The 19759-nt window shown below is 40.4% G+C and overlaps 1 protein-coding gene across 2 annotated transcripts in view; it reads right to left on the bottom strand.

Annotated features, from left to right (window-relative positions):
• Positions 1–19759, bottom strand: part of LOC120516453 (collagen alpha-1(XIX) chain) — a 478053-nt gene that overhangs the window by 107431 nt on the left and 350863 nt on the right. For both annotated transcript variants that reach the window (XM_039738131.1, XM_039738132.1), the window contains exons 27-28: positions 11075–11128; positions 9766–9819 (exon numbers count right to left, since the gene is read on the bottom strand). In XM_039738131.1, the coding sequence (XP_039594065.1) occupies positions 9766–9819; positions 11075–11128 (108 nt within the window). The remainder of the gene's footprint in view (positions 1–9765; positions 9820–11074; positions 11129–19759) is intronic.

Here is a 19759-nt window from a genome sequence, read left to right as displayed (position 1 = left end):
CGTTATGTTCAAGAAACCAGTTGGAGATGATGTGAGCTTTCCGACATGGCGTGTTATCCTACTGGAAGTGGCCATCAGAAGATCATAAAGGGATGGACATGGTCAGCAACAACACTCAGGTAGGCTGTCACATTTAAATGATGCTCATTTTGGTACTAAGGGGCCCAAAGTGGGCCAAGAAAATACCCCCCACACCATCACACCACCACCAGCAGCCTGAACTATTGATAGAAGGCAGGATGGATTCCTGCTTTCATGTTGTTGATGCCAAGTTCTGACCCTGCCATCCAAATGTCGCAGCAGAAATTGAGACTCATCAGACCAGGTGACGTTTCTCCCATCTTCTATTGTCCAGTTTTGCTGAGCCCGTGTGGATTGTAGCCTCAGTTGCCTGTTCTTAGCTGACAGGAGTGTGGTCTCCTGCTGCTGTAGCCCCCCTGCTTCAAGGTTCACCATGTTGTGTGTTCAGAGATGCTCTTCTGCATACCTCACTTGTAACGAGTGCTTATTTAAGTTGCTGTTGCCTTTCTGTCAGCTTAGACCAGTCTGGCCATTCACCTCTGACCCCTGGCATCAACAAGGCATTGCCACTCACTGGATATTTCCCATTTTTCAGACCATTCTCTGTAAAACCTGGAGATGGTTGTGTGTGAAAATCCCAGCAGATCAGCAATTTCTGAAATACTCAGAGCAGCCCGACTGGTACCAACACCCCTGTCATGCTCAAAGTCACTTCAATCCCCTTTCTGATGCCCACTTTAGCAGGTGGTCTTGAAAATGTCTACAGGTCGAAATGCATCAAGCTGCTGCTATGTGATTGTCTGCTTAGATATTTGCATTAACAAGAGTTGAACAGGCGTACCTAATAAAGTGGCCAGTGAGTGTATACTGTGTAGGGGACATCTTCTGGACACATGCAAATCATGTAATGCCACCCCGGTACTTAGAATTTTATTTCTTCAGGCGGCCATGTCATGTGCCTTGAGTGCATCACAGCTTGTTGCAGTTGCCAGGGTAACCTTTTCCCATCATTGGGGGTGTGGCTTCCAAGTTCATTACCCGCTGGTAACTGCAGTTTCAATAGCCGTCCACTTCACTGTGTTTTTTTGTTTCCAACCCCTTTTGCTCAACTTATCACAGAAATTTCTTGCTTTCTGAAATGATCTCTTGGGTTCCCCACTTTGGTTTTGTTCTTCTGAATTTTGATTTTTGCTTTGTTGTTTTGGGAATTTTTTTTGATTTCCATTTTTGGAGACTTTTCTCTTTCATGTCTCTCTCTCCTGGTTTGTTTGCTCTTTAAAAATCTTGTCGGCTTCCCAACATAACACTGTTGCTCACATCATCTCCATCCCTTGCCCTCATATCTGAGGATCATTGACCAGAGGATCACCGAAGATCACATCCACCACCAACTGGAAGTCCCATCAGTTCCCATGCCAGGTATTTTTAGAAATTGCGGTCAAGCGACTACTCACACTGCTCAATAGAGTTGCCAGTCGTATTTGTGCTTGGACTGCATAAGTACGTTTGGTCTGATTGACTGCCATGACATGAGTGCTTGGACTATACATTGTCACACATGTGCGATTGGGAGGCAGCTAGAGGGCCTGAATAATAGCAGTACCACACCAGACCAGGGGGTGGCGAGCTGCAATAACTCTCTCTTTCTCTCAATCTTCTACAGACCATCCAAAGAAAAATTCTGGCTAGGTACTGGCGCCATTGACGACATCACTTCCAGCACCCGCGCCATTAAAGACATCACTTCCAGTCCTGAAGATGTCACTTCCAGGTCTTGCGCTATTGAGGACGTCACTTTTGGTCCCGATGACATCACTTCCTGTACTGACCTTTAAAGCCGCCACGTTCTCACCCGCAAATCAGTTCTGTTTTGGATGTTGTACCATTCACTACTCATGAAAAAATTCCCATTTTGCAGCCAGGGATATTATTATACGGGTGGCTGCCCCAAACCTTTGATGTTTCCTGTGTCTTATTGTGACAACGTGTAAATTGACCTGATGGGCAGTTGTACCCTTTGACATTTTTCAGTAAAGCTTTGCCCATTCTTCTAAGACAACTCTGCTGACTGAGGTCGACCAGCTACAGTTAGTTAGAGCTACCGACATGTCATCAGTCCTGATCCTTCTACGGGGAGATTCACTCGAAAGAGGTGCCAAATATTCTGTCATAACTCTCGCTAGGACGAAGCAACATGAAATGTGCTCCTCAGTATATGGAGCTTCGAACAAGCCGGGATGCCCCTGCGTCGGAGCAATGAGGTGGGTGCCGGACAGCCGTCGCGACCTTTACCCTCCATTTGCAACTTCTGGGTGCATACTGCCCGTACCCCGTCACTCAGTCACTCGACTTCTCACCAGGATGGTGGTGTACAGTATCGATAAGCGTGTCGTCTTCAAGGTGTATGGCAAACCGAATTAACATTTAGAGATATCTCAAAATGAACTTTAAGATATCTGGAAATGCATTGTAAATACCTCAAATTGAATCACAAATATCTAAAAAAAAAAAATCTAGTTTAAGATATCTAAAAAGCATTGTATGATATCTCAAATAGATTTCAAGACATCTTGAACTGATATGCTCTACATTTTGAGATATCTTAAAGTAACGTCTTGTGCATTTCAAGATATCTTGAAATAACTTCCTGAAAAATTTCCTGTTCTTTCAATGAAGCTTCCTGTCTATTTTAAGATATCTGAAAATGTATTTGAGATATCTGAAAATGAGTTAGAAGTTATTTTAGGATATCTCAAAATATAATTAAGATATCTTAAAAAGCATTTAAGATAACTTAAAAATTCACTGTTGTTTGAGATATCTAAAATACATTTTAAGATATATAAAATTCATTTCATGGTATCTTAAAATGAGCCTTTGCTCCATTTCAGATATCTTACAATACATTTCTAGATATCTCAAGTTGTATGTCAAGATATCTAAAATACATTTTAAGATTTCTTTAAAAAGACACTTAATCGTTTCAAGATATCTCAAAAGCATTTTCAGATCTTCAACACAATTAAAGATATCTGAAATACATTTCCAGATATCCCAAAACAGCTTCCTGTCTATTTTCAGATATTCCAAATACATTTTAAGATATCTTATAATAAACAGGAAGTCCCATTGAAAGAATAGGCATTTTTACAGGAAATGAATTTAAGATATCTTGAAAGGTTCGGTGGCAACTGGGCGACAGTCAACTTGGTGAAAAGACAACTCTACAAAAAGACAACTTGGTGAATCGCAACTCCGCGAAAAGACAACTCAGCGAAAGACAACTCCGCGAAAGACAACCCGGCGAAAGACAACTCGGTGAAAAGACAACTCAGCAAAAAGACAAGTTGGCAAAAAGACAACTCGGTGAAAGACAACTCAGTGAAAGACATCCCGGCGAAAAGACAAGTCGGAGAAAAGACAAGTCGGCAAAAAGACAACTCCGTGAAAAGACAAGTCAGTGAAAGACAACCCGGCGAAAAGACAAGTCGGAGAAAAGACAACTCAGCGAAAAGACAACTCAGCGAAAAGACAACTCGGCGAAAAGACAAGTCAGTGAAAGACAACCCGGTGAAAAGACAAGTCGGTGAAAGGCAACTCATGACATCCTTTACCAGTTAGGTAATAGGTTCAAAGAGATTTTTTAATTATTATTTAAAATAAAAAATATTATTAATAATTTAATTATTTTTAATTAAAATTTAAATGACAAAGTGATTTAAAATGTTGAAAATAAATTTATATAATTGATGAATGAACTTTATTCTGCAGATGGAACAAACTCTATCTTACATTATCTTCTGCAACCAAAGTTGCTAATCCTTTATCTAAATTGTATTGATTGCAATCGTATGATAACGTTATTTAGAATACAAAAGGTGACCTGCGAGTACGACTTAAGGAATATCTTTACTCTCAACGTATTGGGACTCTCATAAAGCAGGTGATTTTGTGGATTTTCCTGCACCCTATGTTGTCATTTAAATATCATTAAAACATCTCTTTGAACCTAACTATTACCTAACTGGTAAAGGATGTCGCCAAGTTGTCTTTTCGCCGAGTTGTCTTTCGCTGAGTTGTCTTTTCGCCGAGTTGTCTTTCGCTGAGCTGTCTGTTGCCCAGTTGCCTCTGAACGATCTTGAAATGCATTTGAGATACCTTAAAATGCATGATAGGTTAATTGAATTCATTTGAAGACATCTTGAAGTGCAGGCACGGTTATTTTGAGATATTTGAAAAGGTATTTGAGATGTCTTGAAATCCAATTGAAATGTCTCAAAATGCATTGCAGATATCTTAAAACGTAAAGGAAATTATTTTAAGATATCTCAAAGCGAGTTTCAGGTATCTTAAAAAGTAATGGCATTTTAAGATATCTGAAATTCATGTTGAGATATCTCTAAATGTTAATTCAGCTTGCCATAATGGTGTGAACCTATTGGGACACCAATTCGTTTAAGTGATGTCAGAATTATTTGGATGATCGTGAGTTGACGGAAGGTTACTTCCAGCAAGATGGAGCAACGTGTCACACATCAGCAAGGAGCATAGCAAAAATCGAGTCCTTCTTCAGTAACAGGGGCTTTGGCCATCACGGTTTGTCAGATCTGACACCACCAGACTTCTTCCTTAGGGTCTGCTCAAAGGAAAAGTCTAATCGGAACAAGCTCTTGCATTGTGGAAGATTTGAAGGAAAATATTCAACGTGAAATTGCTGCTATTCCTCCCCAAGACCCGATATGTTCAGGAACATGGAGAGCCGCGTCAAAATGTGCCTCGCAGAAAATGGAAACCACTTCCAGCATCGTATGTAATGCAATGGATTCCACATATGTCAAGGTACAGAACGTATTTGTTTGGTTCCCATTGCTTCATTCTCACAGCAGTTACAACAGAATATTCGGGGTCTCTTTCGAGTGAATCTCCCTGTAGATTTTTCCATAGTCCAGCACGTGATCCTTCCTGCCACTCTCTGAAGTTCTCTCACTCGGTTTGATCCCTACATTTTTGGGCGGATCCCTCTGTGTATCTTTGCGAGGAGAGATGTCAAGCGTCCATTAGACATGTACCGGGGTGACCCAAGGATCGGTGCTGGCTCTACTACTCTTCTCTCTCTACACCACCTCCCATGGCTTCTCATATATCGATGCCTGTGCTTGTCTATCCCTGTTGAGGACAATACAGTTATCGCCTAAAGTCTCTGCACATCTGTGTGATAAGAGCTCTGTGGCACAGTGCCACGCGTCCCGAGTGCTTGTGAGCTCAGAACTGGTATGGGATGTGCCTATGATGGCACCACTCCATGGGTTGATTGCAGTGCTTGGCTGATCGCGCACTCACACGCAAATGAGAGTAGATCAGTCATATCACACCTCGGAGAAGACGAAGAGTCACGTCTGCACCCAATCAGAGGGCAGAGGGAAAGGGGAGAAAGAGAAATGGAGCTTAAAGCGAAGGAGAGAAAGAAAGAGAGAGTGAGAGGCAGCATCGGGAGAGTCCATACTACAGAGGAATGGAGGCGAGACTCGAGGGAGAGGAGCCTGGGGCTGAAGAAGGGGCACATGTGTTGAACGATACTGGGGAGCAGGGACGGTCCAGTATGTGGCGTCTCCCAAAGGATTGGTGGCAGGAGATGTGTTGTGTGGCTCACTGCAGCACCCCATTATTGCCAAAGGGGACTAGAGCCTGGTATTTAGGTTGGTCTGCACCTGTTGGCAGGACGTCCCCTCTGGCTACAAGGTCCCATTTGGGGTAAGCACAGAAGACGTTGGGTTTTAGAAGGAAGCTTTGGAGTTTATGTGTTTTTAAAGGACAGCCTCCCGCCTGGGATTGTAACCTTGATTTTATGGATTATTTATGGCTTATTTATTGGACTTTTTAACCTCCACTTCAGCACTTGTTTTATGGAATTTCATTATTGGTTTCACTTTGTTCTGGAATCCTTTTAATAAAAGCACTCACACTTTTTTGCGCTTTAAAGACACTCTACAAAGAACATCAGAAGAAGCTCAGCTCACTCTCAGCCTGGGACCACACGTCTCTCCGGGTCTTAATGACTGACTAACCTTTTAATTTTTCCATCATCTTCTCCAATGGCAGCGTTTTCCTCACCTACTCTCATCTTGTCTCATTTCACTCACTACCCAGGCTTTGGTCCCTTCCTCCCCTTCTATATGTGTCACCTGCACTTTCCTTTTCAGTTCCTCGCCTAATGAAGGCTCTACGGCCAAAATGTTGGGTCTTAGCGTAGAAATAACCTTTAACATTATTATCCTCTGCAGACGTACGCTGACACAGTCTTACACAAACTCAGTTTTTATATAAGTCACTTAGCATAGCACTGAACACACACACACACACACACACACACACGCACGCACAATCATAAGTGACCAGTTAAACAAATTGCTTCATCACTGCAGTCCAAACTGCCCCAGCTTCAAAGTGCTTCATTCAGTGCTGGTGGAAAACGGTCTGAAAAAAATATCATTTTATATGATTTAGATGGTCTCATAATTAAAAAAAAAATGCTTTCAGTTTGGCTCTTTTAAGTTACTATTTAACATGCAAATATGAAACACCTGAGATCTGCTAATGGGCTCATTTTGCCTTTCTTCTCTTTTCCAGCCTGGTCTCAATGCAAAAATACTCTAATTCTCAGGTTTTCTTACCCACTAGGGGGCAATGCAATCACACAACTCAACATCCCATCAAGACAAAAAAATATTTTCAGAGACCGAGGGTATTTGATTTCTATTTGAATAGCAGTCAGTGTGTTACATAAAATCAGTGCAATAAAGAAGTAAAAGAAGCTAAGCCATTTTTGGGAATGAACCAAGAGCTTCCTCTTCATAAAGAATGAAGCCAAATTATGCTACGGCTATAACTAAAGCTGGCATGAAAACCAGGGGCTGCCGCTGACATGTAGGAAAATACTGATGACTGTGTCAGAATTCAAATTAAAATGGAGCTTAATTAAAAAAACAACAACAACACAACAATGCTATAAAGATCAGAAGCACAGTCATCTAAAAAAACTGATAGATAAAAAGCACTATATAATAGATAGATAGATAGATAGATAGATAGATAGATAGATAGATAGATAGATAGATAGATAGATAGATAGATAGATAGATAGATAGATAGATAGATAGATAGATAGATAGATAGATAGATAGATATGAATGGCACTATATAATAGATAGATAGATAGATAGATAGATATAGATAGATAGATAGATAGATAGATAGATAGATAGATAGATAGATAGATAGATAGATAGATAGATAGATAGATAGATATAGAATGGCACTATAATAATAGATAGATAGATAGATAGATAGATAGATAGATAGAATGATAGAATAGATAGATAGATAGATAGATAGATAGATAGATATAGATAGATAGATAGATAGATAGATAGATAGATATGAATGGCACTATATAATAGATAGATAGATAGATAGATAGATAGATAGATAGATAGATAGATAGATAGATAGATAGATATGAATGGCACTATATAATAGATAGATAGATAGATAGATATGAATGGCACTATATAATAGATAGATAGATAGATAGATAGATAGATAGATAGATAGATATGAATGGCACTATATAATAGATAGATAGATAGATAGATACTATATAGATAGATAGATAGATAGATAGATAGATAGACAGATATGAATGGCACTATATAATAGATAGATAGATAGATAGATAGATAGATAGATAGATAGATATGAAAGGCACTATATAATAGATAGATAGATAGATAGATAGATAGATAGATATGAATGGCACTATATAATAGATAGATAGATAGATAGATAGATAGATAGATATGAATGGCACTATATAGATAGATAGATAGATAGATAGATAGATAGATAGATAGATAGATAGATAGATAGATAGATAGATATGAATGGCACTATATAATAGATAGATAGATAGATAGATAGATAGATATGAATGGCACTATATAATAGATAGATAGATAGATAGATAGATAGATAGATAGATAGATAGATAGATAGATAGATAGATATGAATGGCACTATATAATAGATAGATAGATAGATGGATAGATATATAGATAGATAGATAGATAGATATGAAAGGCACTATATAATAGATAGATAGATAGATAGATAGATAGATAGATAGATAGATAGATAGATAGATATGAATGGCACTATATAATAGATAGATAGATAGATAGATAGATAGATAGATAGATAGATAGATAGATAGATATGAAAGGCACTATATAATAGATAGATAGATAGATAGATAGATAGATAGATAGATAGATAGATAGATATGAAAGGCACTATATAATAGATAGATAGATAGATAGATAGATAGATAGATAGATAGATGTGAAAGGCACTATATAATAGATAGATAGATAGATAGATAGATAGATAGATAGATAGATAGATAGATAGATAGTGTAGGAGGCACAGAAGATGGACAAGCAGCCTGGCCAGGAGTCCAGAAGATCCTTTACCCAAATGGGAGGCCCTGAATAAATAGACAGGTGCCCTAACTGGACATAGACTTCATACCTTCCCTGGCTACGACAGAAGAGGACAGGAAAGGACCCTCCCTGGGAGATGTTTAGTTCCCCTAGGAGCTGAATGGCAGCAGCCCTCTGTATTGGTGCCCATTCAGGAAACAACAAGGAATGCTTGGAGTTGTAGTCCAGCAGCACAGTCCTGCTGGGGTCTGTGGGTGTTGCAAGGGGGCGCTGCAGGAAGATTCACTCCCCAAAATACGTGACTTCCATATGATCAGGAAGTACTTTCATTGGGCAGTGGCCCGGGCACTCCCTTACCCAAGCGAGTCTGAGCTGGGAGGATGTGGAGCAACACTCGATCGGATGTAAGGCACTATATAATAGATAGATAGATAGATAGATAGATAGATAGATAGATAGATAGATAGATAGATAGATAGATAGATAGATGTAAGGCACTATATAATAAACATCGAACCAAACTGATCTAAGTTTGTTTTTACACTGAAGAAAAAAAACATCTTTAACGTCAACATGAACACAAATCTCTCTCTCTTCCCCCATGAGATCCATGAGTTGACTCCTGTGTTCTGCATGCCTGGCTTCTCCATAATGAACTCCTAGGTTAGATGACCATAGTCAAGTACACCAAAGACTGAATGTTATTTTTCCTCAGTTTGTATTACAAGTAAGACAAAAATCCAAACCAAGCCAAACAGTGGGACGAATACAACATTTTACTAAATAAATTATTGATGCCTGACAGACAGACGCTGTAGAACAGGAAGCATTCCATTCCTCGATGCTGGTCAGTGTGCCATCACCTGTATATACGTATGGCGACGCTCATGAGGTCCTTCTTGACCACTCAGGTCTGCTGATGAATGCCGTCTGGTGAAGATGTCACCTCTGCATGGGGTTAAGTCTCAATCCAGGCTCTTTTCATGTGTTGCTCCAACCTGGTGGAACAGGCTTCCCACCTCCAGCCAAACTGTTGACTCACTTCAAGCATTTGAAGACCCTCATGTTTGTCGAGTTATTATCAGTGAGGTTCTTGTAAGTATGGCAGAGTAACTTGCTTGCATTTGGTTCTGATTTTGTCACCTTGTCCTGACACACTTGTTCCTAAACGGTCCCCCAGACCCCTTTTGTAAGTCGCATTATATAAAAAATGCCTGGTAAGCAAATAAATGAAAAGATAAATTACCTTTTCACCTTTCATCCCGCTGTTTCCAGGTTCTCCAGGCTCACCACTTAACCCCTGTAAGATCAGAAGAATAAATAACAATCAAGCACATGTGAGCTCTTAAGCTGATAAGAAGTGCTCATACTGCATTTAAATGAATGTGTGACATTGGGTCACGTAGGACCAATCCAACAACAGGACACTCATAACATGGACCAGGTGAGGCTTCAATGGCCATCATCACTGCTTTTAACAGACCTTCTCCAGGTTTTCCCTGGGTAGCTGGCTGCCCCCTAATTTTTCTCCTCCAGTTTCTACAGTAACAAGTATCCTTTACTGGCCCACTTAATATCACATTAATACAATATGCATGATTTCTTTGGTCTTGTAAATACTAAAGTTTTAGTCTGTACAGCACAGTGGTTGTCCACCAAAACCTGATCATTGAACATTAGGAAAATCTTGACAAGATCAGACCATACAGCCCAAGAAAGCAGTGCAACCCAATTTCTCCAAAATAACACCAAGTCGAGTTTTGAAGGTCCCTGAAGTTCTACTGCCTACCACTGTGTTTACAATCGTGTCCCCGTGTTCTTGATGAATTCATTTTAAAGTAACAGCCTGTAATAATTTAAAAAACCGCCATCCCCTCACCTCTTATTTATCATCTGCACTGATCACTTCAGCTTGGCTACCAGGCAGGTCAGGTCAGGTTGGGGAGCAGGCACTGGTACAGCACGTTGCCGCACCCACCATGCAACAAAACAGCTTGGGATCCTGGTTGGCGACCCACCCCCCCAGGCAGACATGTGATCCAGTCCCACCCTCCGGAAATGACCCTCTATCTGCCACAGGCAGGTGTTATGTGGGTCTCCCCTTGGCCTAGTCCAACCACTCGGGTCCTCAACAATGAAGATCACCCTCAGGTAATGGTGCCACATGGCCGTAGTGTTGTAACTGATGCTCCCTCACAATGCAGGTCATGTGCCTCATTCAGTACTCCATGAGCAACACAAAGTCAAACCAGCAGTATTCGAGGATTCTCTGAAGAGACACAATATCAAAAGAGTCCAGTCTTCATCTCAGGTCACTGGATAGCGCCCATGTCTCACAAACAGGGAGCACCAGGACTCGAAAGACTTGGACCTTTGTCCTTTTGCAGAGATATCAGGAGCGCCACACACCTCTTTCCAGCGACCTCATGACCCCCAAGCATGCTCTCCCAATCCTACTGACTTGGTGTCCATACAAGTTAAAATATCAGACCAGATGGAGGAACACCTTGCAAACCTGACAGGGATTTTGTAGAGAGATGGAAGGATGTTCTTACCCTTTCTCCTGGGAAGCCTCTTGGGCCCACTGGTCCCGGTGGTCCTTCTTTTCCCTGTAAGTTAAAAAGTTCAGCATCAGCAATTACACATCATCTCAGAAAAACATCCTGCTTGTCACACAGAGAAAAGAAGAACAAGAAGGCACCATGAAAGGGGCAGTTTGTTTCCTAAAGATATGCCATCATGGGAACGCTTTAACATTAGTTGTGGTGAACTCTGTTGGTCAGTGGAGAGGTTTGTGTTGCCATAAAACCACCAGGGATCAAAGATCAATTTAGGGTCCAGTAGGTGGCTGAGGCTACCAAGGTGCCACCATATGGCAACATCAGACTTGTGCTCATCAAACTTTGTGCTCATACCCTTAAACTTGTAAAGTGTAAATTTTGCACAAACATTAGGAAGTTTTTCTTTGCACAAAGAACGATAGACACTTGGAATAAGCGACCAAGTGGTGTGGTGGACAGGAGGACTTTAGGGATTTTCAAAACTCGACTTGGATAGGACTGGCGAGCTTTGTTAGGATGGATGGCCTGTTCTCATCCAGATTGTTCTAATGTTCTAATCAACAAACTGCAACTCCAACTGAAATCTTTGGAAGAAGAGCTTAAATTGATGAAGACCAGGGAAGTGTTGCCAGTACCAGCAGTCAGCGAACTCAAAGTTGACCAATGTTGGGGTTTATGTAAGGAGAGGCAGGAAATGGGAGGCTGCCGAGGAAGTCCAGCAAGAAGAAGTGAGACTGCACCATAACTGACTTGGGCGAGGTTACACCAAGAAGAGCTGGGCTGGCATCCTTTATCACATCCTGGCGAAAACATTCAAACTTGGTAGAGTTGCAGTGGCTGGCTGGCACAGGAGGAAGTATGTTCTTTTGCTGGGCATTCAAGATGAACCATCACAAGCAATGCTTAGGGCTCATTACAATTTTTTTCTTCTCTTTGGATTCTATTTTTTACCAAACTTTGGGTTTTCAAGGAACATTTTGGGATGGCTAATACCTTCATGGTTGTTGTTTTGAAGGAAGTTATATTATTGAACAGCTTGTTTTGAAGTTGGGAAGCCAATTTGTGAATCCCCTTGGCAAGATGGTAGTCCTGGGTTGCCAAGAGTGATGTGACAGGGATGCCATTAACATGACAGGTGTCAATGACAAGACAAGGAGTCAAGAAAAAGGTTTGGGGCACCCACTCGTATATTATTCCTGACTACAAATGGATTGGTAGGCACACTGATGTGTACAGGATCAAGTCCAACACAGAACTGATTAGGTGTGGAAAAGATGGCGGTTTTAAGGCAGACCAGAGGAAATGACATCATCCGTGGGGCCAGAACTGGATGTGACATCATCCATGGGGCCGGAACTGGAAGTGAAGTCATCCATGGGGGTGGGAACTGGAAGTGACTTCATCAGGGCCAGGCAGAATTTCCTGTAAGTGGTCTGTAGAAAAATGAGGGGGGCTGAATCAATGCACATCGCCTCCCCTTGGTCTGGCATGGTATTACTTTCATTCAAGCCCTTTAGCCGCCTCCCATACGCACATGTGTGACACAGGGTTTCTCTGTCAGGACTGGCAGCCATATGTTATCTCCATTGGTGGGTAATTTTGTAAAAGAAAGGTTCTCTGTGTTCTTCTTTAGTTTTTGAGCTCCTGCCTTGACTTTGAAGAAAACCCAATCCAGAGTGACCTTCTAAATGGGGGTCCAAGCAATTCAGTGGGCCACAGTTGGACTTCAGTCACATCTGAGACACATCTCAAGGAGGATTCACGCAAACAGATTGCATCTGATCACAACAGTAAAGGGTCTGAAGGAGAGATTTCATTTTTTTGATGATTAATAAATTTGGAAACCTTTCTGAAGACGTTTTCACTTTATCACGATGGGTTACTTAATGTAGGTTGATAGACAAAGAAAATGGCAAATGTATCTCTTTCAAATTAAATCTACAACACGCTAAAGTGTGTAGAAAGTGAATATCTCTGAATATGTTCTGAATTCTTTGTAAGAGATGTGCCACCTGTCTCGGCTTTTAAATGAGGCTGAAGACTCACGACTGGCCTACCCTGCCTAGAGCTACTGTTCATACTAGCTGTACATTCGCCAAGCTAACTCTGTGGAACATTTTAAAAAGATGCTAAAAACTCATTATTATTTTATTGTGGCTTTCTCACAGACCCCTAGATAAACAATACGGAGGGCTATTAATGCAGGAATAGTTGATGGAACAGAGATTAGAGGTGGGTGACTGGAGTGAAGTGAACGGATTGAAGGAATGGTTTGGGAGGAGGGAACGATTGGAGGGACGAGACTGAGTGGGTGACGGGAAGAATACGGTTATGGGAGACATACAGGAGGGTGGTGGTAGAAATAATGGAAGGAGAGGTAGGATACAATCAAAAGTGCTACCTTTGAGTTTTACTTTCTAAGCGCAGGCCCAAAATACAGTAAGAATATTACGGGAGAATTATTTGAAAGCTCAGATAATAGATGAGGGTCTGAAGGAATGGAAATTGGTGGTGGCCTATAGGAAAAATAAGACCTTGAGAGATTTGGTGGTTAGGGCGTCCTGCGCAAAAAAGAAAAAGAAAAACAAATGTGCATGGTATATCCCTTTCAAAAATAAAAAAAACCATTAGAAATCCCTTTACCCAAAAGGAGGCCCCAATTTTCCAGGATTTTATGATGAACTCCACAAACTGTATTTATGCCATACAATGTAAACATTGCGGGAAAATTTACGTAGGGGAGACTAAGAATTCAATTAAAGCCCGCTGTATACAACATCTCTGTCTCATAGAAAGTCAGAATAAAAATACAGTTATATAGACACTTTGCACAAGCAGAACACATGCCTTTATTTTTTGGATTGGAACATCAGGGTTATTGGAATAAGATTAGTTGGATTAAAAAAGAAATGCATTGGATTAAGGCCTTGGATACTGTTTGCCCTAATGGCCTAAATGAAAAATTTTAAGTGTCTTTGTCTTTTTTTCCCCCTCATGTAATTAAGTTAGGAACAAGGTTAATTATGAGAACAAGACTTGGATTATTGTACCAGTGTGTGGCTAATTGGCCAATATCCCCTACCCTAACCCTAACTAACACGAACCCTAACCCTAATTTTAATTGTATTCCCAATAGAATATATGGGCATAGAATTATCATTTTGAGACGTGTCTCGCCACTGCATGGGCTGTACGGCTGTGGCCAAAAGTTTTGAGAACACAGATATGAATTTTCACAAAGTTTGCTGTCTCAGTTTTTATGATGGCATTTTGCATAAACTCCAGCATGTTCTGAAGAGTGATGAGATGAACTGCAATTAATTTCAAAGTCCCTCTTTGCCATGAAAATGAACTTAATCCCAAAAACACCCATTTCCACTACATGTCTGCCCTGCCACAGAAGGACCTGCTGACGTCATTTCAGAGATCCTCTCATTAACACGGATGAGAGTGTCGACGAGAACAAGGCTGGAGATCATTCTGTCACGCTGATTGAGTTAGAATAGAGAGGCAACATTTACAGAAGCCAGAGATAACCAATTTCTTCCACAAACCTTTCGCCAAGCATTAATCACTGTCTTTCCAAAACAAAATAAGGACTTATTACAATGTGCATCATACAGACCAATTTCACTTCTGAATAACGACGTTAAAATACTCTCTAAAATCATAGCTAGAAGGATGGAGAAAGTGCTCCCTCGTAATATCACAAGACCAAACTGGATTTATTAGGGGCCGACACTTATCTTCAAATCTTCAACGCCTGTTTAATGTAATATACTCACCAACTAAATCAAAAACCCCAGAAATATTATTATCATTGGATGCAGAAAAAGCATTCGACATGATTGAATGGAAATACCTTTTTACTACATTGGAGAAGTTTGGGTTTGGCCCAAACATTTGTGCATGGATTAAATTACTGTATACTAACCCAGAAGCTTCAGTTTGCATCAACAACATTTGCTCAGACTACTTTAAACTAGAACGTGGCACAAGACAAGGATGCCCTTTGTCACCGCTGCTGTTTGCAATTGCCATTGAACCACTGGCAATACATTGTCGAAATACTGATCAGATAAAGGGGATTAGCAGAGAAGGACTGGAACAGAAAATCTCATTATATGCAGATGACATGGTACTGTATATATCGGACCCAGAAAATTCTGTGCCTGCAGTCTTAGCAGCACTCACAGAATTTCAAAAGCTCTCTGGTCTCAGAATTAATCTGAATAAAAGTGTACTCTTTCCAGTGAATTCTCAAGCATATAATATTAGATTAGACACCCTACCTTTTATCATTGCAGAACAGTTTAAATACCTCGGGGTAAACATCACAAGTAAACATAAAGCTCTTTATCAACAAAATTTCGTCTTCTGCATGGAAAAAATTAAACAAGACTTGCATAGATGGTCAACCCTTCATCTCACACTAGCTGGAAGAATTAACACTGTTAAGATGAATATTCTTCCTAAGCTCCTTTTTATTTCAAAACATCCCAATATACATTAATAAATCATTCTTTAAGCAATTAGATTCAACAATAACCTCATTTATTTGGAATTCAAAACATCCACGCATCAAAAGAGCGACCCTACAAAGACAAAAGGCAGAAGGTGGCATGGCTCTACCTAACTTCCAGTTTTATTACTAGATGGCAAATATACAGGCGATAAGAACCTGGACACAAATAGAAGAACATACACAGGCTTGGACCGCAATAGAAGTAAAATCCTGCAGTACTTCTTTGTATTCCTGCTCTGCGCTCCAATAAACACACGTTATCGGCAATACACTAATAACCCAATTGTGCTCCACTCACTTAGAATCTGGAACCAATGTAGAAAGCATTTTAAGACGGAGAAGCTTCTATCTGTGGCACCTCTGCAAGAGAACCACCTCTTTCAACCTTCACAAACATATGCAGTTTTTAATATCTGGAAAAATTTGGAATTAACTTGCTTAGAGATCTTTATATAGACAACGTCTTTGCATCCTATGAACAATTACATTCCAAATTTAACATTCCAGCTACACATTTCTTTCACTATCTTCAAATCAGGAACTTTGTTAAACAGAACCTTCCAGATTTTCCTCATCTTGCACCCTCATCCACGCTGGAAAAATATTGCTCAATCTCAAGGACTTAGACTCCATCTCTACAATATATAAAATCATTTTACAATCCCTTCCTTTCAAAGATCCAAGAGGACACTGGGAAAAGGATCTCTCAATTAATATATCAGAAAAGGAGTGGAAAGTAGCAATGCAGAGAATTCACTCGAGCTCCATATGCGCAAAGCATACAATTATACAACTCAAAATTATATATCGAGCACATCTGTCTCGACTAAAACTCTCAAAATGTTTCCAGGGCATGATCCAACCTGCGAACGTTGCAACCAAGCCCCAGCCTCACTGGGTCACATGTTCTGGGCCTGCACCAAATTAACATTATTCTGGACAAAAATTTTAATTACCTCTCAGACAGCCTTGGACTCACAATCCCTCCTAACCCATTAACAGCTGTGTTTGGGGTTCTTCCAGAGGGCTTAAAGTGGAGAAAGACAAACAAACTGTGATTGCATTCACTACACTGTTGGCACGCAGACTTATTCTGATAAACTGGAAGAACCCAAACTCTCCTCTTTTAAGTCAGTGGGAAACTGATGTGTTATATTATTTGAAATTGGAAAAAATCAAATACTCAGTTAGAGGATCCGTACAGACTTTTTCAAAACATGGCAGGATCTAATCAGTAATATTTTAAAATAAGTTCATAAAGCACAGAGAATTTATTAATTTAGGTATGTTTACAAGCCTTACATTTTATGCCGTTTGGCTTGCTCTCTCTCTCAGGGGTGGGGATCGATCTGTTCTTAACATAATTGTTTTTTTTGTAAAAACTTGATTGCTATGTATTGATTGTAATAAAATTAATAAAATAAAATAAAAAAAAAAAAAAGGAAAAAAAGAATAGAGAGGTCCAGTTGTGGTGAAGAAGGCTTCAGGGCACACAATAAAGTCCAGCAAGTGCCAGGACTGTCTCCTAAAGTTAGTTCAGCTGTGGGCACCACCAGGGCAGAGCTGGCTCAGGAATGGCAGCAGGCAGGTGTGAGTGATGCGAAGGCTTTTGGAGGATGGTCTGGTGGGTGTCAAGAAGGGCAGCAAGGAAGCCGTCAGGGACAGACTGGTATTCTGCGAAAGGTACGGGGATTGGACTGCTGAGGACTGCTGGGGGAAAGTCACTTTCTCTGATGAAACCCTTTCCGTAAAAAAGAATTGGTGAGCGATGTTACCATCAGTCCTGTGTCAGGCCAACAGTAAAGCATCCTAAGGACGATTCATGTCTCGTGGGGTTGCTTCACACTCACAATTTGGCCTGCGAACACAGCCATGAATAAAGAACGGGACCAAAACATTCTGCGAGATCATCTTCTTCCAACCATCCAAGAACAGTTTGCCTTTTCCTGCATGGTGGAGCACCAGGCCAAAAGGTAAAAGTGAGAACTAAGTGGCTTGGGGAACAAAACATCAAAATTTGGGGTCTATGGCCAGGAAACTCCTCAGACCTTTAATCCCACTGAGAATCCTCCAGAGGCAGGTGGGCAAACAAAACCCACCAATTCTGAGAAACTCCAAGCATTGATTATGGGCTGCCATCAGTCAGGATTGGGCCCAGAAGTTGATTGCCAGCCTGCCAGGGTGAAATGCAGACATTTTGAAAAATAAAGAACACTGCAAATATTGACTCTGTGCATAAACTTCATGTCATTGTCAATAAAAGCCTTGAAACTTCTGAAATGCTTGTAATTCTACTTCAGGATACCAGAGAAACATCTGACAAAAATATCTAAAAACACTGAAGCAGTAAAGTTTGTGAAAACAACACTTGTGTCATTCTCTAAAGTTTTGGCCACGACTGTACATCAACAACTCCTGCCACGTCAACTGGAATGCCCAGTGAGGAGTCTGACCATCAGTGTGGTCTTTTCATAACTGAAGACCAAATAAGGAGACAAGTGAGGAAGCTACACACAGGAAAAGCTGTAGGCTCCCATGGAGTCAGTCCTCAAGTTGTTAAGGCCTGTGCTGACCAACTTTATGACGTCCTCGGTCAACTGTTCAGTTTGTCCCTAAGGCTTGAGAAAGTGTTGCTGCTGTGGAAAACATCCTGCATTGAGATGGCAGGTGTCTCCTCACCTAATGACTACAGACCAGTGGTACTTACACCTGACATCATGAAGACCTCTGAGAAGCTGACTATCAGTCATCTGACAAAAAGATCTAAAAACACCGAAGCAGCAACGTTTGTGAAAATCAAAACTTGTGTCACTCTCAAAACTGTAATCTTCCACATGATGGACAATCACTGTTTCACTCTCCACCACTGGGGGGCTCCCTATCTTGTAATGCATTTTCCATATTTTTACTCAAACCAAGTGATGCTTTCTCAACGTAGTGTGATCTATCATTTCTGGTCCCTGGATGAGCACAAACTATAGATAAAATATCTCACAGTAGCAGTGAAAGGAGTAATAAATCAAAGAATTTTTCTCTGCACTAATAATAAATCAAAATGAATTTAGCACTGGGCTGTCTTCTGGTGTTCTTCTAACCTGTGAATCCCAGATTGATCCACAGTCTAAATTTAAACATTTAGCCCCCTGGCTACTGCATGATCCAGCCACATTAACTCCTGGAACCTTTTGAAATAATCAGCATTGCTAATCCAGTCGGCCATCTACTCGTCTAACTAATTCTCTGAAAGGACTTTATTCCCCAGTTATGATTCATGGAGTTCCGGCAGCTTTGAATTTCTGGAAGGAAGAACCCCTAAATGGGAGGATGGTCTATAGGGTCCAGCAAACAACCCGGCCTGGCCATCCACATCTGACTATGACGGCCTACCGGCTGAGTAAATAATCCGATTTCATTTGAGTTGGGATACATCTCTGTTCGTCATGACATTGAATAAACTAAATCCGTTGAAATAGAATACAAATAAAAAAAAAAATTCCAACCAACAAAACAAAAAAAAAACAAAACAAAACATAAAATACACAACAATATAGATAGATAGATAGATAGATAGATAGATGTGAAAGGCACTATATGATTGATAGATAGATAGATAGATAGATAGATAGATAGATAGATAGATAGATAGATAGATAGATAGATAGATAGATAGATAGATAGAAAGACACTATATGATAGATAGATAGATAGATAGATAGATAGATGTGAAAGGCACTATATGATAGATAGATAGATAGATAGATAGATAGATAGATAGATAGATAGATAGATAGATAGATAGATAGATAGATAGATAAAGATGTTGTCACAAAGTGCGTATGTGTGGCAGTTTAAGACAGGGGTCCCCAACTCCAGTCCTGGAGGGCCCAAGTGGCTGCAGGTTTTCATTCTAACCCTATTCCTAATTAGTTACCTGTTTTTGCTGCTTATTAACTTCTTTTTAATTCATTTTAACTGACTTGTTTTTCAGATTTGTTTTCCTGAATGTCTTCATCGTTCCTCTGAATTGCTTCATTTCTTTCCTTAAATGGCACCCAAACAGAAGTGAAATGTGAAGTGAGGGAGTCAACAGAAGACCACCTAAGTCAGGGCCTCAAACTCCAACCAATTTCACTCCAACCAGCTGCTTAATGAGA

Source organism: Polypterus senegalus, chromosome 16 (assembly GCF_016835505.1).
Source record: "Polypterus senegalus isolate Bchr_013 chromosome 16, ASM1683550v1, whole genome shotgun sequence".
In the NCBI taxonomy this organism is placed as follows: Eukaryota; Metazoa; Chordata; class Cladistia; order Polypteriformes; family Polypteridae; genus Polypterus; species Polypterus senegalus.
Note: the sequence above shows the minus strand (reverse complement) of the source record. Positions and strands in the feature narration are given on the sequence as shown.